The sequence below is a fragment of the Magallana gigas genome, chromosome 2, assembly GCF_963853765.1.
Source record: "Magallana gigas chromosome 2, xbMagGiga1.1, whole genome shotgun sequence".
NCBI lineage: Eukaryota > Metazoa > Mollusca > Bivalvia > Ostreida > Ostreidae > Magallana > Magallana gigas.
The window spans coordinates 48,161,808-48,188,705 of NC_088854.1; the positions used below are offsets into that span (position 1 = coordinate 48,161,808).

A 26,898-nucleotide genomic window follows, 5' to 3' on the forward strand; every position below is an offset into this window, starting at 1 on the left:
AAAGCTAGGTCTAAGATAAACAGTGTACTATAATGCTAGTACCCAGTATAGCACTAACAGTAATTAATGCTGGTACCCTGTATGGCCTAGAAATATGTAAGTAAATTTATGCAATGTGTGCATGCAGTAAGCGTGTCTCTAACAAAACAAAAAACAAAAACAGACAAAGGACCATTTATCACCTTTTTAATTATCTATCATTACTTACTTACTTACATCCAAGTACCATATAAAAATGATTTTTTTTAATAAGCCCACTATAAATTATGATAACGAACCACCGTTATTATGAATAATAATTATTTACGTAAATTTTACATGCATTTGTAGTATACAATTTATAAAAAAAAAACCCAGAGACGTTTGGTGATTAATTAAGGTCTTATCATGTTTTGCTTGACAATATTTCGCTACAGAGGAGTGTTGCTTTCATTTAGAGCAAAAAAAAAAAAAAAAGAATCAAGTGTTTCAAATAAAAAAGAGAGTTTTTCGTTTGATTCTTGTTGTTATTTTAACTGATGTAAGACAAAAACAGCGACAGTTTAATTTGTTTTTTCGTTGATACTATGACTAATCGAAGTCTGTAATTATTGAGTCAATGACTGTACAAACTGGATTTCAAAAATGATATTGCAGTTCGTAATTTACTATCTATACATGTATAAATTTTCACACTTAACATAGCAGCAAGCAATAATGTAGCTATAGCCCTCAGTCCCGATTTTTTTTTTGGGGGGGGGGGGGGGGGGGGTCATACGTACCCCGGTAAGTTTTCTTTTTAATAATTGGTCATGGTAAATATGTGGCATTATGATATCGATACAGTTACTATTAATGTAAATGTGATATACTAATGTGAATCATTAGAATTCGTGGTGGCTCAATTTTCGTGGTATTCGTGGGTAGCCCTCCCCCATAAATTTAAACCCTCAATGAAAACAATTTTAGACAGAGTTATCTTTGTTACTGAAACAGTAACCGACGCATCCACGAAATTACATCCCCACGAATGAACAAAGAATTCACAATCCACGAAAATTGGCCCCCACGAATTTAAATGAGTCCACAGTAGTATGTTTTTTTTTGTTTTTTCTTTTCGTTTTGTTTTTGTTTTGTATTATTTTTTTGTTTTTTGTTTGTTTTGTTAAAGCAAAATTGAGCACACATAACCAAAGGCATAGATACATGTAAATAAATGTTATTAATGTCTCTGACATAACTGATGTATTCTATCGGAGACATAAATACCATTTTATTTCTGTCTCTGATTCTATCAATAAGCTTGAATTTAAATTTAATATTTTACTAAGAAAATAAAAAAATGTATATATCGTTCATTTATTTAAAAATCGCAATTAAGATTGAAGTTAAATTGATTTTTTTTTTCATGTCTAAATGTAGCAAACATCAGTAACTTCAACAAAATATGCAAACTCAGCACCGTGTCAATGTGCAATATTTTTAGAGCTTGTAAATTCCATTATTGTTTGGGTGGCTGCTTCAAATATGCAAATTTATGTCTCACATTTGCTTTTTTTATCTGTTTAAATTTTGCACCCTCATATACTTCAACCGTTGGATACACTGGCCCGGGGCACGGCTGACAAAGGTCAAATCCACAACGTAAGTTAAATTTAGAACGGGATGTTTATTTATAGCAACTAAATTTATTTCATTTGCTCGCCGCACAAGATTGTAATCGTGGACGTATGTTGTGCATAAAATTGAGGAAATTTACGGTATACTGTGATTCATCTTGACGAAACCAAAATTCTTAGCTGGTAGTGAATTTTATCATCCACAGAATCGAGTGCGCCCATTGCGGAATATACTTTGTGCACATTGATTGTAAAACCGAGTCCGTCCCCATTGTGACCTTGTTCCGCTTTGATATGCTGAGACAACTCTACATGACCCCATCTAAGCAGATGAAAAACGTATATTTATACAAGTCTTGGCAAATGGTATTAAGACTTTCTTGTATACACAGGTAGTATGGATTAATTATTAATGGCTTTCAAACACCGGCCTCTACGAACTCTCGGTAAACACACACACTCGATCTCATTCATCGACATAACTCGAAGCGCCGCTGAGCCAACAACACGGAAAAGATAGGCAAATATATGTTATTGTAGGAAGGTGTCGGACAACGTACAGTTCATGATGTGGATTATATCTCCGACTTGAGAAAGCTCGTACCTGCGTGTATGTGTATATTATACGTGGTCTGTAAGGTAATGTACATGGACTGTGCATTTCTCGACGAACAGCGAAATAAAATGGATCTTAGCGGGCACCTGCCCTAGAGTGTTTACAGTGCATGTTCTTGGAATTCTAGATAAAAAATGGCAAGTAACGGGAATACAAAGGGAGGAGACAATCTCTACCTTTCTACAATGGACACCATTGACCCTAAAACTGTGTGTGTTGACTTGGAGATGGAGGAAAATGAACTGAATGAATCGGACAAACAGGCCTGTGGCAAGTGGCCCATTCTGTTTGAAAGAGCTTCAGGTAGCTGGTGGAATCCCAAATTTGACTCGCCCATTTTAGAACGAGAACAGTGGGAGAAGTCATTTCCCCAGACTTGTCGGAGATTTCGTGCAATTCTCTGCATCATTCTCGGGTCTTGTCTAGCCTGGAGTGTTTTCTTTGGAATCAGACAGGATGCATATTGGTTAGAGTTTTTAATAGCTAGTCTCCTCCTCCTGTTTTTAATAGCATTAATTCTAGTTTTTACATTTACCAATTTCTACAGGAGATTCTACCTTCTGACCTCCATAGTGCTGTCAGTCCTATTGTGTGGGGGGATAAATGTAGCCCAGTTTTTGTACAGTAACTCCCTTGTGTCCACTGTCGGGACTTTCACAGCCTCCATTGAAATACTATTCATGATGTATACTGTGATACCAATGCCCTTGTTTTTGTCCATTGGACTTGGAGTCACACATTCCATTATCTATGAGGTATTAGTTGCAGTGAGAAATGATTATATGCAGCAACCAATATTCATAATTGGGAAAACATTTTTGCATTTGTGTGTCCATGTTATGGGTATTCATATCTTCTTAATGTCTCAAGTCGGTCAGAGAAGTACATTCTGGAAAATCGGCCAGTCTGTCTTGGCTCAGAGGGAGTTGAAAAATGAGAAGAGATTAAAGGAGAAGATGATCCACTCTCTCATGCCTCCGTCTGTTGCCCAAGAAGTGATGGCCTCAAGACAGGACAAGGAACAAAACCCAGATGAAGAATCCAGATCCAAGAAACGCAATTCAAAGTCCAAAAATGTCAAGGGAGAAATCATATTTCGCCCTTTCAACATGAACACTATGGACAATGTCAGTATACTGTTTGCAGACATTGTCGGCTTTACCAAAATGAGCTCCAACAAAACTGCAGCACATTTAGTGGGGTTGTTGAATGACTTGTTTGGAAGGTTCGATACTCTGTGCACAAACTCGGGATGTGAAAAGATCAGCACCCTAGGGGACTGTTACTACTGTGTGTCGGGCTGTCCCCAGCCAAAAGAGGACCATGCCACATGTTGTATAAACATGGGACTCGGAATGATCACCGCCATCAAGGAGTTTGACAAGGAGAACAATGAGTCGGTGAACATGAGGGTGGGGGTTCACACAGGAACCGTGCTCTGCGGAATTGTCGGAAGACAGAGGTTCAAGTTTGATGTGTGGTCCAATGATGTCACACTGGCCAATACGATGGAGTCCAGTGGTCTTCCTGGGAAAGTCCATATCTCCGAAGCATCCCTGAGTTTTCTTAACAAAGAAGATTATGATGTAGAAGAAGGGCCTGATGTACAAGGTTTGTACTGTTTCATGTCAAATTTCTTAGAAGAAACCCCCCTCCCAATTATGTTTCCTTGACTCCGGTTGAACCCATCCATTACTTTTGATATCTTGAGTACACAGCATGCTTTGATAGGTTGAAGGCTTGTGTTGACAAGTCATTGAGAGCTAAGGAGAGCTGCATATCTGGCAATATGATCAAATTGGATCACTGTAAATTTTATTGTTAATGTCAGTCTTTTATGTCCTTCACAGAAAAGTAGCGGATATATTTACAATTTTCTCATTAATTAAAGCATTCTGGAAACTTGACTTGCATATTCTGTATAAAGCAGACAAAATAGTTGAATGGCTCTGAGGTGAAATATTGATGTTGAATACTATAAATACATATTGAAGAGATGGCTTATACAAAAAAAAATCCTGTCATTATATCTGTTGTATTCAAACCAGTAATAATGGCTATAGAATTGTGTGGGTTCAATGTATATTGGACTGAGCTAGTAAAGCTGACACAAATGAAGCTGTCATCACCCTTGTACACAGATTAATGGTGGAAAATGTACCAGAAAGCTGTGTGGCATTTATGGCTACTTCAAAACCGTGTTCAAAATGTTGCTCTTGAAAAATTGAGTGAAAAAAAAATTTGTAAGGAAAAAAAAGATACCTTACTTGAATTTTTAATTAGAACTACTCTTGTTTCATCTATATATAGTTCAAAACTAGAATTACAAGGTACTCTAATCCTAGTACATCACTCAGCAAATTAAAATAATTTAAAATTATGATTTACAGGAGGTATGACTTTATGAGTTTTGTATGTATTTACTAATTTACTTTCGGATAACAGTCTGAATCTTAATTAATCATTAGAGATATAGTAACGTAGATTCTCATCCACATTTTTCCAGTGGTAATTTTTGAGATAGCGCTCAAGAAAAAAGAATTGAAATGGGTTGAGTACATTAGGCAGGTCAGGGCTACCAGACAGAATTAGATACCAAGTCTCCACATATATCTGCCTCTCATTCATTAAAACTTCTAAATTTAAATGAATGCAGTTAACGGTTAATAACATGATGTCCAAGGCCAATTCTACATCGTATTTCTGGATGAAAGATTTTTATTTCTGAATGACATAACAAAGAACAGACAACAAAATGATAAATCTTGTTTTGGAGATGGGATCTAACGCTATGTAATAAAAAGGGTTCTCCTACACTTCACACATTGTTTTTAAATGCACTTTGTTTCTTAATGTGTTCATTTGGCAATAAAGGTACAAACTTATACACAGGGTACCAGGGTATTCATGATTTAAAAGGAAATATTTTGCTTCATATTTAAGTGCATTGACGAATCAGAAGTTTGATTCATGCGTCAACCAGACATTGTTTGATAATTAATTTTTCAGCATATTTTTTTTGTTTTCTATCTCACTTTTTTGGGGTTTTGGTTTCTACATTCAATTTCCACTTCATCAGGCACAGGTGAGAGAGATGTAATTGCTAACAAATTTGTCAACAGTCAAGAGAAAGTTCAAGATTAATGCTATCATTTATCATGAGGCTATTTTTGTCAGGTAAGCTTGCTATCCAGGGCTGGGCCAGATTGATTAACTTGATGAATGTTGTAAGGTAGAACTACTTTCTAAATCCGTTATGCCTGCTCTCTGTTCATTGAACAAAAGCATAAAGAGAGACAGAGGACAACATAGCATTAGTTGATGAATATCTGCTTTGTTATGTGTCACAGCTGGTCCCCTGGAAAAAATGGATTTTGATGGCAAATATTAGATGTGGAGGAAATTAAAAATGTCATCCCCTTTCTTCATTTAATCTAAGTACCTGGAGTTGTTAAATTTCTGATTTGTATTCATTTACAGAGATTGAGGGAAGTCTTAGCTTATTTGGGTACCGTATTCTTTCTTTTGGGTAGATTGTGAAAATATTTACATACATGTACAAATCCTTCTCAAAGTCCGAACAAATACATGATGCCATAAAAATGTTTACATAGTCAAGTTTGTTCAAGTTGAGCAACTTCTACATCGAAATTCTCATTTTGTAAGTGTTAAAAGATCGTATCTTGAGACAGTGTTTTCTTTTTGTGCGGCTTACATTGGTAATACCAACCAGTGTTCGTTGAGTCATTGACTATTGGAATTAAGTAGATTACTACAGGTATTTGTTTCCATATGGCCAGTAGACAAGAAGAGAGATTTCAGGTTTCCCAGTAATGTCTATTGATTTTAAATGTTAGAATAGGCTACCCACTGAGGCATCGCTTCTCATTTGGTCTAATTTCCCCATGTTCAACTGAATCTAAATTCACATTTCTCATGATATTGGTGATCATGGAGATTGAGTATCATGAAGAGAACTTCTGCAGTAGCTAATGCTGGAAAGATAGTCAATAAAATCTTTAACCTCTTTTGAAAAGGCTCTAAATGCATTTGAATGGGGGAAATCGAGGGAAAGAAAATGTCTGCAATTTTATAAGTTTAACACTTGAATTGAATTTTTTTGGATTCATTGGTTTGAACACTGGCCAGTGAATGAGATATTTATAGATGATTCAAAAAAATATTCTGCTGCCAACTAAGATACAAAAATATGGCAGAGGAGAGTCAAGGCTGGCCAATTATTTATGGACATATCAGCAAATATTCTGATGTTTGAGCTTCTAAAATAAAAAAAAATTGTTGCTAAAAATTCTTCAAACAGTGATGAGGGATTCAGCATATTTTCTACAGCTTTGTTCAAGTATTATTATTTCCAGGGGGTGATAATAAAACAGAGATTTGGCCTTTCTTTTAGACAGGAGCCTCTTTTAGATTGGCATGGCTACAGGATGCAATGAATCTATATTAATATTGGCAGTACTTATATTATTTTTTTGCAAGTGCATTTCCTGTATTAAGTTGCAAATCAATGCAGGGAGCTAGATATCTGCAGCCTATCTGAACATGTCTGGATAAGGTTCTGATAAGGTTGATAATAGTGCATGTACTGCTACATTCAAGCCTAGCATGAAGATCTTGTCAAAGTGGCAACAGTCTGGCAAGGTAGATCTGAACTGTACAAGTTAACAAACATAATGGTGTACTCTAGATTCGATTTGAATTTTTTCATTGGCATGCTTTATACCAATAGATGTTTTCATTTATATTGTCTCATATTTGCCTAGCTTATTCCATGATCTTGCCAAACCATTAATTAATTCTTGCCCACACCAACTTTTTTTTCAACCCTGAAAATATTGGCTTTAATATTATTAAGATACATACTGTAATGATACATATACCAGTAATTAAACTATAAATCATTGTTACTGCAAAAATATTTTTTGCTTTTATTTTACCATCTAATTGATTTTTTTACTCCATGATAATCGCATCTCACCATGCATGCCTACAAGCATATATTGATAATGCACAGACCTGGTAAGATGTTCCAGTATTTCTAGTTATGGATTCACTATCAATTAAAATCGGAGTTAGTGGACAGATATTCCTCAGATCCATGCAGTTGGCTGGTCCAAATTAAGTAACAGTTAGCTTCATCTAGCATATTGAATAAATTGATAACCTGAGGTGTTTTTTTTCCTGCTTATTTACAAGTGATTTACTAGCATTTTTATAATTATGTTTCATTTACTTACCAATTACATGTATTAGTAAAGTATGATCTTTTTTATTAAATTAATTTAGTGAATTAGCCTAAAATATTTATTTCAGTATTTCTACATGTAAAAGTAATCAAGAATTCAAGTATATATATACAGATTCAAAAAAAATGTCTTTTCAAAACGTAGGTGTATGCAATATTGAGCACATTATTCAGAAATTGGAAATTTTTATCTGAGTTCTTTGATAAATGTTCTGATATTCAAATGGAAGGAAGAAAAGATTTCTCTCTAAGTCAATGTGATTTTATTTTAAATTAGACTGACAAGTCTTTTCTGTGTCAGTGTGGCTGTAAATAGCAGTAATCCAACATTAGAGTATCAATTCCAAAAAGAATGTAAATAAATGTATGCCTGTGCCATTGCTGGTATATTTTACTCATGCAACTACTATATTTAATGAGCTATTAAAAAATATTTAAAGTATTGAATATTGATTCAAGGTTTTTCAAATTTAAGGTAGCGGGTACTTTACAACGTAATGATTGCATTTAGTTTTTAAAGTTGACTTCATTGATATGTACACATTTTAATGATTGTGCCACTGATTAAAAGACCTACAGAATTTCTAGATTTAAACTGCCACTTGTGAACACAATATAATACAGTTTGATTGAAAGGTTCAACCTCGTTCACATAATAACACTGCAGCTTATAATCTCAGTCTCGGGGATTTTTAAAAATCTCTTAATGTTTTTCCCTTCCTTTCAGACAGAAACGCTGCCGATCTAAAAAAGGCCACAAATAAATGTAGGAATTAAGGATTTCTTGTTTCAATACACTAAAATGTTATATGCCTGAAAGCTTAGTTATATTCCTTTGATGGCTAAAAATAGAGAAGAGTAGATCTGAACAGGGAAATCAATGTTAACCAGATAGGGAAAGATAAGTGTAATTAGCTTTAAAAGGGGTATTTATAGCAGACCATGTTTCAAACCTTTTGTCAAGGGAGGCTGGGTAATTGTAAGCTTTCCGGAGGCCAGTTTGAATTAGTTTTAACTAAGAGATCAATACCGGTAATTAAGACTCAAAGGGTGGGGCCATGAAGTTACCACATCATGGAGTAATTTGATGTCTACCTCCTATCTTTTATGTTTGATGATTTTGTTTTTCTTCAAATTACTGTCGGCCTCATAGGGAAATGAACTGTCATTGCCTTATAATAAAACAGGTTATTTTGATTTTTTTTTGATTTGATGATAATTTGCAAAGGCATTAGAAATATAACGTTAGTACTAAATCTAGTCCCCCTCTTTGATCTACATCAGTAAACAAACTAGACAGTAGTAGTTGCCATTTATAAGGAAACAATGAAACTCAATGTTTTTTACTACCGGTATTTGTTCAGTTTGTTAATATTCTCTCTCTCTCTCTCTCCTAATACATAGTGTAAATGTGCACCTCTTTGCACAGTTTTCAGGAACCCTCTTTGTAACAATAAAGATATTTTGTATTTGTAGATAACCTATTTCTCGGTACAGACTTCATGATATTCTGAAGATGCTCTCACAAAAAAAACTTCTTATTCAGTTAATAGAAAAACACTCTGTATGCAGTAGATGATAAATGAATTGTACATTGACTAGATACAGAGAGGCATACACTCACACAAACTGATCCATGGGAGATGGCATATAGTGTCTGTTCATCCTTTTACAAGGTAGTGTGCATTCACCAGCAGACATTTTAACGCAGCAAATGAAATCTTCTTTAATGAGTTAATCTGGTGCACATTTGAACAGTTCAGAGAAAACTCAAGGATATGATCTTCTGTATTGGGTTTATTTGATCATCTATATTGGGTTTATTAATAATATTTTTTAACTTGTATTAGTGCTATTCTTAAATCTAACTGGCATTTCTATTAATTGAAGCAGTCATTTTTCCGAAGGCCGGTTCTTAAGGAAAACACTGATGCTATGCTTATGTGCTCGATAAAAATGGGCGTGTCTCCATTAACAAGGAAGTATGGAGTATATGCCCATTTTTTAAAACAAGTTTCCTGTATTATCAGCAGACATCATCACAATTTGGTCAAGTAGAATCCACTTCATAATTAGGGTAATGGTATGTGTGTCATTAGCTTAAAATGTCTCCCAGCAAGTTCGGGTAGTTTGAGGTATTGTCTGTGAATATAAATATAATGAATGTATATGACAGCTTTTGCATCAATTGGATATTCCTGCATCTAATTGGATACATTTCTGGAGCCAGAAGTTAGTTTTTCTTAAGATAGATTTGCATAAGCTTACATGGACTCCAAAAAAGCATCTCTTATTGTCTAATACAATTAATGTACCAGTATACTAAAATATTATACTATATACTGGTATATGTACCAGTATTTTTCTGTAAGGAATAAAAGTGCATATGATTCAGTGAAAATTACGTTTTTGGGGAAGGGGTACAGGGCATTCTTTTTTTTAAAGTTATATATCAATCAAAATATTGCATCATATAATGAACAAGGGAATAAAAGTACCAGTTAATCACCTGGTGACTTTTTTCTTTCCATTTCATAGATATAGCTAATCAAGGACTGGGAGTCTCTCAGCCAGACTTTCTATATAATGATGGTGGGGGGGGGGGGGGGGGGGGGGTGCAGGGGGTAGTGAAAACTTCAGACTGCTTCCTGATCCCTGCGATGTAATATGTTACATAATCAAACATAGTTTTAATCCCCTGTGTATGAAAGGTCTCAGGTGTTTCTTACCTTGAGATCTATAAGGACTCCAAAACTAATATGGAATAAATCTTGTGTGTTGGCATTATTTTTCAAAGCATATATTACTGACATTTTACCTCATGCACCCATACAGAGTATATCATTTACAATAAAGGGTCTTATAAGGAACACCTGCCTATATTGAACAGATTATTGCTTGTTGGACAACAGTGTCACGTTCTTCCTAAATCTTATACCTAAAAGTAAAAATAATAATGCAAGGATAACATGCGGGAAATACACCGTAATTTTTATTTCCTCACTATCTTGTTCAGATTATATTGTTCAGTTAGATTGGCTGAGGCCAAAATGAACTGAATATTTTACAATGCAAATATGCCAAAAAATATATTGAATTTTTGTACCTTGTTCCTTTTAACACAATTGACAATGAATATTATGGCTTCTTTTTTTTCTTTTAATCCAATGAAATCCAATTAAAATAAAGATGAGATTATTTTCATTTTTTATTTCTAATATTCTTTGAGAATTGGATGGAACAGTTTCATATGATTTTTTTATGCCCCTAACTAACAAGTAAGGTAGTGCATAAGATGCTCTTTTTCATCCTAAACCTTCCTTCATTTGCTCTCCAGCTGCCAATAACGTATCTTTGCTCAAAACATAAAAAAGGTCCCATGGGATGATATTGCATTGGTCTTTGTCCTGGTATTCATTCTTCTGTGAGTGACAGAATCTTCGCACCTTGGGTTATTAATATTTCTTGATTAGTCTGGAAATAGTAAAAACAGGAGATAGCCTACCGCGACAGAGCTGTGTAGAACCGGAGCTGTGTAGAACCGTCCTCAGATATTAATTTACTGGGATCCAGAATGAAGCCCCACACTGTGACAATAAATTTACTCAACTGACAGTTAATGTTCTGCTTCTTCATTATGAGAGACTACAGGGGAGGTAAAAAGGTCTGCGAGAAAATATAAAGCAACATAAATATACTTTGTTTTAACAAATCATTTTCATAAAAGGTTCATACGAGGAAGCAATAAATTTTTTAAAAGGAAACGGGATGATTTTTCATGAGGTCTCTGATTCACTGCATGATAAACTTTATTAATTTAAAACAATTTAACAAAAGCACCTGTAGTGAAAAGATATGAAGAAAAAATGATACTGTAGATGTTTGTTGATACCACGAGTTTATTCATATTGGGGCATGGAAGTGGGTGTCAACAATCTAGCTGTGAACTATTTTATAGTAAAGAAAATAAAGCAGAATATTTATAAAAAAAATTTGTATAATTAATACAGAACTATTATCATGGAGGAGGATAGAATAAAAAAAAATGTTTATGATCAAACCCTTTTAAAACTTTCTCTATTAGGAAAAGGATGCTTCTCTTTTAGTGTGAAGACTTCATTATACAGTACCGGTATATTCATTAGTTGGTAGAGGAATTTACCACTATGTTCCTTGAAACATCATTTAATGTAGTTTAACTGCATATAATTTGAACTTTTGCCCTTTGAATGTGGTGATATAATGGTGATTTGAAACCATTTGATTATGTCTCCTAGCTAAAAATGGCATACTCAGGGGTTCTTAATTGTGTAGAAACAATGATAAATGCAGTGGTAAATCATGTAAATGCCTGATGTAGCTGGCAGCTACCCGGCCATTTTATTGATCCTACTGGATCTGTCTGAAAAGACCATATCACCCACATATTAAACCACTAGATAGATTTAGAATTTTCAAATTGTAACTACGATATAAACTTACCATATATGGTTCTTCCGAAACCCCAAAAATAACATTATTACCAGTTTATAAGATATGGTATGCCTAATGTAAACTGTTGTCAGAGAACAAATTTCTGTCAAGTCAATCAGAGTTTGAGTCCAGGATTGATGCTACATGGTTAGGTTTTCTTTCTGTCGGGATTATATTGATACATAAGCCTAGTAACAGGAATAGATGTTTATTTCTTTCTTTGTCAACTGGAATTGCTGAGATATTGGTGCTTTGCTAGGGATGATGAGGTGGTTTCTAAGTTCAGTGACTGAAGGAAAAGGACAGGGCAATCTATAAACTGTTAACATAATTAAAACCCTGTCAGAGACGAGTCTTGTCCTTCTGTGTCACTTTTACCCTCTGTCCTCAGGCCATTCCAGATCTTGTGGGAATTTTGTACAGAACTACAATATCCTAATGCATTGATTGTCTTTGCTCAAAAGGATCTGTTTAGAGGATATTTCTCTGTTTGCTAAAGGAAGCTAGATACTTGAAGGCCAATGGCTTTATCTTCCATAATTTGTGTCTTGCTGTATTGATTAGTCATTTAAAAAGTATCCCTGAATCGTAGGAGGGGAAATCTAGTCTGGCTTTTTTGCATATCTGGTATCATATCTGATAAAGTGCAGGCCGTAGTTGCATTATGTAATAAAATTGAACAAACTAGTTTGGAGATGTTTGATTGATTTGACAGAAAATCATACTGTATTAATGTAAAACACCATGTTAAATCCATAAACAAATTACATGTACTAGCTGATTTGTTTTGAAAAGCCGGTTCTGAAATGTTTGATTTATATGTTTGAAATATTGTACTGTGTGATATTACATGTATATCTGTTTTAATAATAAAATACTGAACTGTTTTCAATTCTGTGAAGCAAGCTAGTCTGCATCCAGATGAGGTTTACAATTTTGGACCATTTGAATGTGTTAGATAGTTTTGTGTCTGTTAGCCGTTGTTGATAGGTGACAGCCTCTAAAACATTAGATCAAGTATTTGACATGATGGAGCATTGGACTCAATTCTTTTAAGTGCTTCTTCAGAAACACAGGATGAATGTAAGACTTTATAAGTCTCTACTGCGTTTTAAAGAATCTGTCGTTGACACTCACTGTAATGAGAACAAATGGACTGTGGTTCTCAAGAAGTCGCTTAACAACATCTCACTCAACCAATTTTATCACTTGCCATTACATGGAATTGATTCAGATTTGGATGTTGCTGACACAGGATATTTTCCAATTGTTCAGTGGTATTGGTTAGGAAATGTTGTTTATTATTAAATGAACTGGTTTTCAAATAAATACAGGAATTTAATGATGGGCAAAGAAATACTGGAATTTGATTGTCTGGTATGATGTATTGTTTCTTCTATCATGTCTATCAGTCTTGCTGTGGTAATTTTACAGTTCAGTCTTGGTAAGCTGTTCTGTTTAGAACAATTTTATGTCAAGTCTATGATAAGGAAATATATCTTAACTCATTCTCAAAATTCAACCACTGAATAAAGAGTTCTTTCTTTCCTGTTGTTTTGGGGTTTTATGGGTACTAAACAATGTACATGTATATTGCAAACCACCATTAAATTACCGGTATGCTTAATATTTTCTCAATGGTCTTGTTATGTTGTTATGTCAGAAATAAGCATATTACATGATGTATTGTGAAATGGTCATTGCAGAGCTAGAACTAATTTTCTTAATTTACATGTCACTCGGGCTTTCACTGAAGTTTTTCTTGTCAACAGAGAATTTTCAAAGTCCCACTGGAAAAGACTTAAAGATAATTGACCCAATGGGCATATGCTCATCACAAAGCACTATTCCAGGTCAAAAACTGTCCCCTACCACTGGGCCATCAATTAATTGGAGCCCACATTGAATATCTCAATTTTCTGTATGTAGGTTATGCATTAAAAATCAAAGGAGGTGTGTGTTCTGTTATAACTCTGATGACAGGTTGCTTTGATCGTCATCATGATGTCACTCTCCCGAGTGTTCTGATTAATGGTAGCACCTGTTGGAAATGTCAGATACATATTTCATTTTGGTAATCGAACCCTTCGATTGTTGATTAATCTACTACTACCTGTCCTCTGACATTCTTTGTCGAACCGAAGTTTGTCAGATATAAAAAGATGAGTGACAGATCTCATGGAAGTGGTATTTTGAAAACTTTTTAATTTTTTTTTTCTTTGATTCTCTTACAGATAATAGGACGTATAAGGTTCTGATAGAGGAATATGATACGAGCAAATCAACCTATGCCGTCAGACATACAGAGGAGCAGAAAGGTTGGTCTGGAAAATCAATTCAGAGGATGTAGAAAAAAAACGGTCATTTGTGACAAACAATCTGATCCTTGTTTGCATAGGAGGTTATAAAGAGGATTGGGTTTCATAATAAAGTATATGGCTATTTTTGTCAAAACAAAGTAACTATGGAACATTCCATGCTAAATTTTAGAAACTTATGACTTAAGAGCAATACCTTTTGGTAATAACAAAGGATCTTCTACTGTAGAAGCAAAAATATTGGTTGAGGATTTAATTTCTTTATTTTCGCTGGCAGTATAAATCAACGAAATTAAATCCATGACGCATTTATAACTCAAGTATTAATGAATACAAAAAGATTACAATATGACAAAATTAAATACCAACGAAATCTTATTTGGTTTAAAAACAACGAAATTTTGACCTTACGCAAATATATGCTTCTACAGTATATAGTATTTTGTGATCTGTGGATTCCTCATTGTAGTTAAGGTCATTATGCTAAGTCATTATATTGACCAATAATATTTTGTTATTTACATAATTATTTTTTATAGTGCATCAATTAAAATTTTTTGAATCTTTAAAAACAAATTTCCTTAATGTATGAATATATATAAAGAATATATGATGTTAAAATGTTTAAGTATGGAACTCTTTTGTTAGTGTACTGTAATGATGTAAGGTTGACTTTATTTCAAAACACTTTTAGTATTCTGCAACCCATTGTTTATTAAATGTTTGGAAAAACTCTAAAAAATTTTGAACCAAGTAAATCAGATAAGCATTAAGCTTTCATCTTTCTTATACATGTATAAAAACATATGTGACCCATAGTTTGTGAGTGTTATGTTCAGGTAATCATTAAGTTCCATAGGCCTCATGCTTTTAAGGATGCTTGATAAAATTCCTTGAATTTCAGGATGTCTATTCTGTTTGCTGTTTTGATTCTTTTTTACTAGTTGCCTCAGTTGTTTATTTAATTGACATGTTGCTTGCATGTGTTGTTGAAAAAATATTAAAAGGCAAGAATAAAATCACGAAATCTTTTGATTCATGAAGTTAGACATTTTGATCTGTGGATTTTACAGTCATCAAGACCTACTTCATCAATGGCTACAAGAACCAGATGGCGGATGAGGACAGTAAAGAAAATGATCCATCATCTAGCAACCAGCAGGAAGAGGATCATGGGAGTACGGAGCATGCCGAGGGAAATCCAGAGGATGTAGACAAGGTGATATATTTCAATCCAAATACTCACAGATCTTCTGTCTGTAAGCAATAACACAGGTTGCTCTAAAAGCATTGTAATGTTTTCTCCCCCTCTCCCAGTTCTATACCTAACATTCAAAGAGCTATGAGCTTATTATTTCAGACTAAATTATGTAATTCTGAAAAAAATATCACACAGGTGATAGTGTTGGTCCTGCATATTACATCATTGATAAAGCTATCTTTATGAAATGAGTCGATGATTGATGAGGAACTTGCGAAATGATGCACATGAAGGAGATCTTTGTGCAAGATGCCTGATAAAAAAAAACCCCTTTCTGTCATTTTCACTTCATGTCATTTGTATCGATTGGTTTGAAATTAGATTCAAACTTTATTTGCTATAACAATGACAAGCATTAGTACTTTAATCACTACAAAACCAATAATGAATTGCCATTCTGACAGCACTGCTGCTTAAATTAGAATAATTACAATAAATATATGCATGACATCATGCCAGCATATCATTCATTGTAACATGCCTTACAAGTGCAACTAGGTCAAATCATTTAATGTTTTAGCTCGCCTGCATTAATTAATTTTTTATGTCAGGTGTGAGAGTTTACTTTGATAGAACGAGGAACCATAACTTGTGTTATTAATGATTTTATTCTTATCTTTCATTCAAAAGTTGGAATTATTCTTATCTGAATAAGTTTCTGAAAGGAGGTACAGAAATAAATTTTATAATTAGAATATCTGGCATACTCTAAAACCTGGCCTGGCCTGGCTTGGCCCCATTGGCCTGGCCTGGCCTCAAAGTTGGCCTGGCCTCACTTTTGGCCTCAAAATTGGCCTGGCCCAAAATTTTGGCCTGGCCTCAAATTTTGGCCTGGCCCCTAATTTGGCCTCTGCAAAAATTTTGGGCCTCAAATTTATTTTTATATTTTCTTTACAAATTTGATGATTTTTATTGATTTTTTTATTGATTTACTTTCAATCCATATTAAACATCTTACTTGGTGGCTATAGTGTCTTATAGTGAACGTCTTTTAAAAATAATAGGTACAATTGAAAATATAGTACATGTACTAACAATGTATATTTATTACAAAAGGTATGTCGAGTAATCCATTCTAATTGATTTTTATTCAGCCTGTTTGAAATTCTTAAGAACTTAAAAATGTGATTTTTACCCTGCCATTGTATAACCATGGCATGTTTTTGCAATGTATTTAGATCAAACTGCTATCTGGATCAGACAAAATCTATGTAACTCATCTTTTACCAATGACTTGTTTGAGAAAAAATATTGGAAGAGGCCAATATTTGTTCTAACCAACACCAAAGGTCACAAAATGTTTTGCTTTGTTCAAATTCTGATAATGACAATTCCCCATTGTTTCCTAAATATACAAGCAACACATGCATGAAACTCTACTCTAACCAGGAGGTGATGATTAATGGCCATCTCTGAGTCAAGGTATCGGAGGATGCAATGTTGCAGTTGTTCACAAATGCCATTAATTAAATTAGACTGTGTGAAATGTTAAATGACAGGATAGGCAATTAATCTGACCCCAATGTAGCAGATTAGCGACAGAAAAGATTGATATTGAATTTCTGCTGGGAAATTTGGGCTTGATCGGTGTTGACAGGTAATGTAAACAAGCTGCAAATTTTAAAGTGCATTACACAGTGATTACAATTTAATGCTATGAACCAGTTTACAAATGTTTTGGATATCAATCAGGTCTGTCTCTTAAAATGATGTTTTTAATTTTTAAATGAGTGGGGGAGGGGGGTGGCGACTCTTAGTTTTAAAGTTAATGGCTTTGGTATTGGCATAATCTATTCCTTAACAATAGTAAGAGCAGTGCTGTACATGCATGTCTTAGGAATTTTCTGTGTGTTTAAACATGGATTAAAATTTATCAAATTTGAAAAATCGGTCACTTGTCGTATATATTTTTTCATATGATTATTCTTTAAACATCAAAAACGCATTGAATTTTCAATTTCTAAAAGAAATCAATATAAATTCAATCAAAATCTAAAAAAATGAGAAAAAGAAAAATGTTAAACTTTGAGGCCAAAAATTTTTGTAGAGGCCAAATTAGGGGCCAGGCCAAAATTTGAGGCCAGGCCAAAATTTGGGGCCAGGCCAATTTTGAGGCCAAAAGTGAGGCCAGGCCAACTTTGAGGCCAGGCAAGGCCAATGGGGCCAAGCCAGGCCAGGCCAGGTTTTAGAGTATGCCAGAATATCTAGCCTAAATGGAGTTCTCCTGATCACATAACACTATGTTCCCTGTAGGTGCTAGATTAATGAAGTGAAAAATGGAGGATTCTGAGATTCCCATCCAAATAAGCCCTCACTAGATAATGATTTTGTTTTACTCTAGATATAACATGTACTACATGTTGAAACATTTCTAGCTGTAGCTGTCTGTCTCATCAACATCCAATTAATGCTCATGCCATCCATTCTAATTGATCTTCATCAGGGAACACTTGAGATCAAAGGTTTCAATATCCTTGCATGCTTCTTTCTACTCTGTGACTCTTCTCCATTAGGAAGCAATTAAATGCTAGCCAACATGTTTGTGAACGCAAGTTGCCATTCAATACATCAAAACTTATCCTGAGCTCCCAACAATGATCAGTTTTATTCCTGACATATCGGACCAAAAATCAAATTTCCAGGGCTCCACGTCCATTCCATCAAATATGAGGAGGAAAAGCTAGAGAAAATAATTTGCACATACATCAAACGATGGACTGTAAACCAAGAGTAAAATCCAATCGTCAGAGATAGGTTTGTGGGGGCTTCCATCCCAGTCCTATCTCTAGGGACCCCTATTATTAGTCTATTTTGTTATCGGTGAAAACTAAATGGACGCAGACATGCTAACTTGTCTTTTACTTGGTTTTTTTTTGTTTTGTTTTTGGTTTTTTTGATTACTCAACGTAGCTATATAAAATATTGATTTTGTACAAAAGGAGCATATCTCTGAACATAAAATTGTAAAAGCGATCAAAATTTGAATACTGTAATTAGGGAAAATTGCTCTCATTTGGATAATGTTTTAACCTAAATAAACAATATAGAATTCATTAACAAGAAAAATATCTGCATATCTTTCAAGTATTGATTGAATGATTGTCACTGAATTAATTGAATGCTTCTTTGAGAAAATTTACATAGCATAAGACTTTTTATCAGATGATTTGGTGAAGTCAGTTTTCATGAGGTTTCCATATTACCTGATAGTTGAACATAAAACTTTCAATTACTAGGTATTTCCATCATTTGTGATTTTATGTATTCGATAAAATATGTTAGGGATTCAGTAAAATTGTAAGACCAATGGATTCAATGGTTTTGGTTACTAATGTGCAGTTTACCATGTATGCAATCCTAAGGGAGTTAACTGGGATTTGTTCACAGCCATTTCGAATCTCTTAAGTAATAGGATAGAATAGGGTCTGTAAGTGTTAAACTCCTATAAATAGGATTCCATCAATATTGGAGTGGATATAGAACCATCTTAACAAGGTTCCGTTGTAATTACCGTTATCCACAGACATGTTGCAATCTTTATTTGGCTGGATTTGGTCAATACAGTGGGCTTCAGAAATCAAAATGATTCTCTTGTCACTTGAATTTTAATGATTCTCAGTTTTTGAAAATCATTTAAGATGTTGTCACATTGGTCATTCCTTAATCCAAATGTTTCTTCAATGTAGGCGATTTGGTCAGAAGTGAAAATTTTTGGATTAATGAAGCTTTTGATTCAGATAAACACATTTGTAGCAATACATTTTTTACTTCCCATCCTAAGCATGTTGAAATTTATTAACACTTACATTAAGTCCTAAAAACTTAATAGTTGTGAATATGTTTTAATGAAATATTTCCTCTTCTAGTTTTTAATGCTCTGCAAAAATTATTATTTTGAAGTACAAACATTACAGACCTGGTAATGATATTTATTGGTATGTTTAAAGAAATTAATGTTCATTATATATCCAACTTAAAATTAATGGGTTTACACCTGTATTTTATACTCATTCTTTATTTTTATTTTTTGTAGACAACAAAGAAACACAGACTTTCCAACCATTATGAGTCCAAGGTAAGTCCAAGGTCTCTTGGGAGACATGGTCAGATGATCCATACCTGTCTTGAATAACCTGTGTTTTGAATATACATTTATCTGTCATGTTATGAGACAGATTACTTTTGAATGAAAAACATACATTTTACTTTTTTTGATGATTTCAGAAAGAATGACAGAATATATGTTTAAAACTCTAATGCAGATTTTCAGATGTTCATTATAAAGACTTTGAACAATTATTAAAAACATGAAAATTATTTTTTTCCAAACTACCCTATGATTTGTTATGCATAATCTTACTTTGTCGGATTGTATTAATTTAACTGTACCATGCTCATTGCAGGCTTCTGATGCAAATGGTATCACTCAAAACCTTTTAGGCAGGAAAAGAAGCGCTAGTGATGTGTCTTTGGAACAGGATAATGGTAACGCTTATGCTTCTAGCTTCATCTCTCCTTGCAGAACAAAATAAACAACAAAATACAGGAAAAGCAACTTCTATTAAGCTGCTGTTGTTGATGAACAAGACCAATTTCTTTATAGTGCTGCAGTCTGCCTGCATTGTATATGCTGTGAATCTATATAGCTTAATGTATGGAACATGCACACATAGTACAATTGTCACCAAGCATATAGCACCACAGTAAATTGTTTTTTTGTGGGGATTCATGAATATGCTTGTTTGATTACCCAGGTACTCTGATTTTTTCCCCCAAAAACTATTGCTCTGCTTGCAGCAAAATTTATTGGTAAAAAGCTTCTCTTTGAATTAGACATACTTGATTGATGTGATGTATCTCGGGTAAATCTTCTGAAACTAATTATTATGATAGATGCCAATGTTACTTGAATATGATATAGTTTGGAACTCTTTAGGCTTTATCAACCAAGAAATTGGAATATACATAGCATATTTTTCACTGTAGACTAAGGCAAATTATATTAAATGGTTTATCATTATATTGTTCCAACCTTGCAAATTATGCTTTAAGAGCCTAGTACTTTGAATGTGATACATGTACAAGTTCCAAAAAAGACAACAGGAATGAAGTATTTCTTTTTCTACTAAAACACATGTATACATTTAAATTTCAAGTCAGACATGTGTACAATTGTTAGACCTGAAAAAGTTCAAGGATCAATTCAACACATTTTCTTTAAGGTGGCTCACCTTGTCTAATAATTACAGGGAAAGAACTCTATGCTAGGAAATGGTGAAACCCTGCTAGTTTGGTGCTTTCTTCAATTTGTACAGAACCACCAGAATGTAGATTGACCCATTTGTTCAGGGTTTTTGTTTGTACGTGTATAATCAGTGAATTTTTTTATTGAAATATTGACTTCTTATTTGCTCCTTGTGAAGAAGATCATTTGATTTTGATCAAAGAAAGATAACTCAAAATATGTTTGAAAAAAAAAAAATCAGATTTGCTAGTAATGCCAGGCAGCAACCAGTAGTAACTATCGGTAGTTTTGCTTTGAATTTCTGTTCATTTGAAGGGAAATATGTACGATAAAGTCAGCTGGATGAATTTCAGAGCTAATAAGATATTCCAAATAGGAAATAACATCTGAAGAAATACTTTGATGTTATTATTTTATTTTATGAAATTAAAGAAACTCTTTTAATTAAATAGTATATCTAATTGATTGTAAAATCTGCTCTGACAATTTTGAAGGTTAATGAAGCTAAAATAACCAATTTGAAAATAAACACAAACTTTTCTTTAAATTATTACAAAATGCTAGACTAGTGTTAAATACATGTACCATTACCTAATTTAGTAAATTTAAATGCATGTATAGAGTAATGGTGAAATTTTATTGTGTTATTTCATTAAAATAATGATAGAATTGCATTGGACAGGGAATATTGAAACTTTTGTGAGAATTGATCCAAGTTTACATTTCGGTAATGGTTCTGCTGTTAGCACCGTGGATACAATACTGACCAATGAAATGAAAGAGAACAGCGCCACTAAATACAAAAAAGGTTGCTAACCACTACATCATGCAATAAACATACATTTTCTCGTTCAAGGCATCTTCTTCATGAGTGAAGTGATCCAATTACTGTGACAAACTCTCTATAACATTTTGAATTATTGTTTCATTGGACAGATTTTTAAAATTTCTTGATCGCATGCATAAATGAATCAATCACATAAGAGGACCCAGAAAATATTTTGGGGGAGGGGGGTCTGAAGCATATTTTAGATAATTTTATATGTGAAAGTAAAATATTTTAGTTTTCCCCTGGAAAGGGGAGGGGGGTCAGGACCCCAGAACCCCACCCCTGCTATTTTATTGGTATTTATGCCCTAAAAATTAAGGAAAATCATGAAATTTAAATTTTTTCATAATAAATCAATTTTTAATATAAAATCACACAATTTACCTGGAAAATTTATTTGTTTTCAAGTGCTTTTGTCACAAGCAAAAAAAAAAAACATGCATACTACTTATTTTCAAAATAAAAGATTTTGCCCCATTTTAAAATCACCTTAACATAATTTTGGGTATAAAGAAGTAACTTTAATTCAGTTTTTAATTAAGCCCCATTTTGAACTTTACCCATGCACTGTTAATCAAAGCATGTGGTTCCAACATAAAAGAAGGTGCAAATATTTCCCTGTATACAGTAGTTCTTGACAATCTACAAATGTAGGCATCTGAAAATTCAAAATGATTTCAGAATATTATATAAATGAAAAGAATCTAAGCTAAAATTCACAATGTTATATTCTTTCTTGTTTTCACAGAAGAGGACACCAGAGACAGTGAACATGGTAAATACATGAACGACAAACAGATTATAAACCTGATCAATGAAGACAGAACAAACCAGGAGTTCTTCTACCGGCCGCCAATCAACATCCTGACCCTCGCCTTCACCAACGCGGAGATGGAGACAGACTACCGTGACCACTACCTGGAGGATACCAAAAACCAGAACACCGTGTCCTCCCCCCGCTACCAGGCCCTGCTGGAGATCATCATCTCCTTCGTTGTCTTCTGCATCACGTCTGTCTGCTGCTTCCTGATCTTCGAGAGACAGTTGCCATGGATTCTGGTCTTTATTATCTCGCTAATTTTGGAGGTTCTCTGTATGATTCAGGCCTTCACTGATGTTAAATACAGAGAGAGGAAGGTGGACTCCTGCCCCAGCTGTTCGCATTTGATGTCGGGATGGTACTTTAGGAACCTGATGGGTGCCATGGTGACCAGTATTCCAGTGGTAGCCGTATACTCTAACCTGTCGTGTGAGATCGCTATGAACAAGCTTTCCCAGGACTATTTCTTCTGTTACTGCATTGTGATGGCTCTATTGCACTACTGTAACTTTACCATGATCAGTTCCTGGATCAAATCAATTGTGGCCTCATTAGCAGGGGTTGTTATCCTGGTTTTGTTGTACGTCCAGTTGTGTATGTTTGAAACTGCACCTGAAAACAATCCTTTAACCAATGGAAGTTTCGGCTATTCCAACACCACTGATATTACCATCACCAAGTTTGTAACTGTCATGGATACAGGTGCTACCGTTTTACCACCACTATTTTCTGGTGACCACCCCTTGAAATTTGAGATCATTTTGGACATTGTCCTGTTACTGGTACTAATTTTCTTCCTGAACAGAGAATTTGAAATCAGCTATAGGTTGTCTTACCATGGAGACAAGCAGGCTTCAGCCAATAAACAGCAGATGCAACTGAACAAGGAGCAAGCTGATTGGCTGCTGCACAACATTATTCCAAAGCATGTCTCTGAACAATTAAAAGGAGAGAATTGTCAGTACTCCAAGAACCATAAAGATGTTGGAGTGATTTTTGCTGCGATTGTGAATTTTAATGAGTTTTATGATGAGTCTTATGAAGGAGGGAGGGAGTATTTGAGAGTGCTAAATGAACTTGTGAGTGACTATGAAGATTTGCTCAATCAACATAGATTCAAGGATGTAGAAAAAATAAAGACTATCACCAGTACCTTCATGGCCGCCTCTGGTCTCAACACACAATCCAGGATGGCCAACAAGCATCCGTCTGCCCATCTCTTTGCATTGATGGAGTTCTCCATAGAGATGCAGGAAGTTGTGAAGAGATTCAATGAGAGCTTGTTTAATTTTGACTTCATACTTAACATAGGGTACAATCATGGTGAAGTGACAGCCGGCGTTATAGGAACCACCAAACTGTTGTACGACATTTGGGGCGACACGGTCAACATTTCTAGTCGTATGTACTCCACAGGGGTCAAGGACAGGATCCAGGTTCCCGAGGCATCCCTCCAACTCCTGGAAGAAATGTTCGAATTTGAGTACAGAGGAACTATTCAGGTGAAGGGAAAAGGTGACATGAAGACATACCTTCTGAAGGGCAAGAAAGAAGGGGCCTATTGGGAGTAAAAAGGAGGCAGTGAAGATTATGGCATTTGCATTTATCTATAGGGTTTTAGTAGTTCCGTTGCTTGATGTACTTCTAATTGGTTTTTAAATGAAACTGTACAGATTTTTAGCTGGTCTGTAGAATTGAGCAGTTCAAGTGAACTCAATGGAAATGTTACCTTTTTAGAAGTAAATGAACAACATATTTATAGTGATAGTGTTTGATATTGAAAGAATTTCCAGAATTTGTCATTTTCACAAAAATGTGACAGATTTTTCTACGGGTAGTTAGTTGGTTGATCTCCATTAACAAGTTTATGAATCTATTTAAAAAACCTACAACTTGATGCTGTTGTTAGGAATATTCTCAGATACTTTTCAACTAAACTTAGACCAAAGTTCATTGAAATAGCAAACAATTCTTTCTACATTTTTTACCTGAATCAACTTATGGAAAATTTTGATATTGTGATATGAATTCTCCATTTTTGTCAGTTGATTCCATTATAAATGTCATTGTGCATCCCATGGCTGTAAAATGTAGAGAAGCTGCAGAATGGTTAGTATGCTGCTTTATATCTATATATTAATTGATGCTGCAACAGTTCAACTTTTTGATATTCAAACAAAACCTACATGTTGCGTGTGTAAAGTGGAAGGTGGGGGATTTCTATCCCTGATCCAGTGTTGTTTGTCATGTGACTAAACAGTTGTGTTTCTGGTCACCCTACAAAGTAATGCTGAATTTCTAGTGATATTATATCATCTGTTGTGTGTGTGTGTGTGTGTTTAATCAAGATTTTGTACACCTATAAATAAGACACTTATGTAATGAATATATTAGAAATGTAGATCAGTGTTTGTGACTATTGTGTAGGGAGACTAACAATTTCTGTATATTACATGGTGTACTGTATTTAGTCTGTTTGTCTGTTGGTTTAGTGTACTCTACTAACACTGGAGAGAACCCTTGTAACCCTGTTGTTTTACCACAAACTGATCAAAGAACAAACCCCTAAAATAGTAGATACTATTATATCAAAACTTTGTGTCAGTGTGTCAAGCTGCTGTAAGTTATGTATTTTGGGTATATTTTGTGTACTGTAGGGGATCTTTGGAGCTGTAACATGTTAAGTAAGCCATGATGTACATATTATCAAACTTCAAATTGCTTCATTCACTGGTTTCACCATTTGGTCAAACCTAGTATTTCAAAAATACACACTGTTGAACAAATTTCAAAAAATAAGTTAATTTGTGATAATAATTTGGACACTCCTTATATTTTCTCTGTGTTTGAGCACCCAAACTGTCGTTTATCCTAAATCCATAGTTTGCTGTGTGTTTTATCCAGTATTTCTTTTATATAAACAGGTTACTTGGGGCCACCATTTTGAATTATTATAATTCTTTATTTCTTGTAAATATCTTGATATTTATAACTTTAGAATTTCTCTAACTCATTTTAGTTATATATATATTTTTACAATAGAATTCAGAGGTCATTCATATTTTGTGGCTGCAACTGCTTTGTTAATATGAGTATTTTTCTACAAGAACAGACTCTCATCTTTATTGCAGACAACCTGCTCCATATTCACAGCTTTATCAAATTTCAAATTACCTGGTAGCTTTTATACATAACACAACACCAATTTATTTCATTTTAAAAGATGTTGGGACTTTTACTTTAAAATTACTTACTGAGAAAGTTCATTTTCTGAGTATTTAATTCACATAGCAATGAATTTAAGTACTAATCAGATTAAACTTCATTTTATTAATACAATTAATTAATTAAGACGTCTAAGTTTCTAAAATAAGAGAGAATCCAACGGAATTGTTAAGTAAAAGTATAGTAAGATTGACATGTTTAATTTACTTTCACTTACCAAATAAAAGTAACACAAAACATAAAAATGGCCAAGCATAATTAAATTAGTTTGGATCCATAAGGACCTCATTTTAACAATAACCCAGAAAAAAGTTTTCTGTTAATGCTCGCTGTTGTATTTCAACTGTTGTCTACATATTAGTACCTTGTTAACTAAGAACAAACCAACCACATACCAGTTCTATAATCTGTAGATACTTACTGCATGCTCTTACCATTCTAGTCACTCTGTGTCGATATTAAAAGTAGCCAGGAACTTGTATGTACAATTCATATAAATATATAATAGGGTAAAACCTTTTTTCTTCCATTATTTATGGCTTATTTTTGTGTTTCAGTTGTTTGTGGGATAGAGTATTGTGTTGATGCATTAACTTTAAAAACAATTTGAAGCATATATGAAAATTCAATAGATTTGATGTTAACCCTTGATGGTTACATATTTATTAGCTTAAGAAAGGTTAAACAGCAATATCTATTTAACCAACTGTTGTAAAGTTTTGAAATGAAAGTAGTACCTTAAAGATATGATATTTTCATTAAAGCCATAGGATGATTTTAAAACTTATTACTAGATGGATAGAAAAGCATTATTTTTTCTATATAAGGGTTGATATATATATTGCACACGTTTGAAGTGACTTCACATTTTAATTAGTAGTTTTTATATTGTTATGCTTCTGATAGGCTTTAGAATAAACTCTAAAATTTTCAAGGCTTGTTTATTTCTGTTTCGTCGTAAACATCTGGACAATTTATTTCACTTTATAAATGGCGGACGGATATTTCTCAAAACAAAGATCGTGGCTGCACAATCTAACTATCCAAAAAGTTCCAATTATCGGAAAATGGCTAATATTTTCAACCAAATTATTGAATATGAATAAATCTTTATTGGGACACTCTTTTCACTTCCTATTTTTTTTTTAGAAGAAAATTTTGCTATATACAGAAATTCATTTTCTACATCGAGTATGTGCCATGTTTACATGGGAATTAAAATCTATTTGAGGAAAATAAATGTAATC

The 26,898-nt window shown here is 33.9% G+C and overlaps 1 protein-coding gene across 2 annotated transcripts; it reads left to right on the forward strand.

Annotated features, from left to right (window-relative positions):
• The first annotated feature begins 1,649 nt into the window (after nt 1–1,649).
• On the forward strand, nt 1,650–26,585 carry LOC105335675 (adenylate cyclase type 9). 2 transcript variants are annotated; one of them, XM_011439697.4, is made up of 7 exons: nt 1,650–3,825; nt 14,188–14,271; nt 15,345–15,490; nt 19,566–19,607; nt 19,936–20,017; nt 21,460–21,585; nt 22,355–26,585. In XM_011439697.4, exons 1-7 carry the CDS (start codon nt 2,349–2,351, stop codon nt 23,995–23,997), a joined length of 3,600 nt encoding a protein of 1,199 aa, XP_011437999.3. In that variant the 5' UTR covers nt 1,650–2,348; the 3' UTR covers nt 23,998–26,585. The 2 variants fall into 2 exon arrangements, with proteins under 2 accessions (XP_011437999.3, XP_011438000.3); XM_011439698.4 differs by lacking the exon at nt 21,460–21,585 and having other exon boundaries at nt 1,653–3,825.
• The last annotated feature ends 313 nt before the right edge of the window (nt 26,586–26,898 follow it).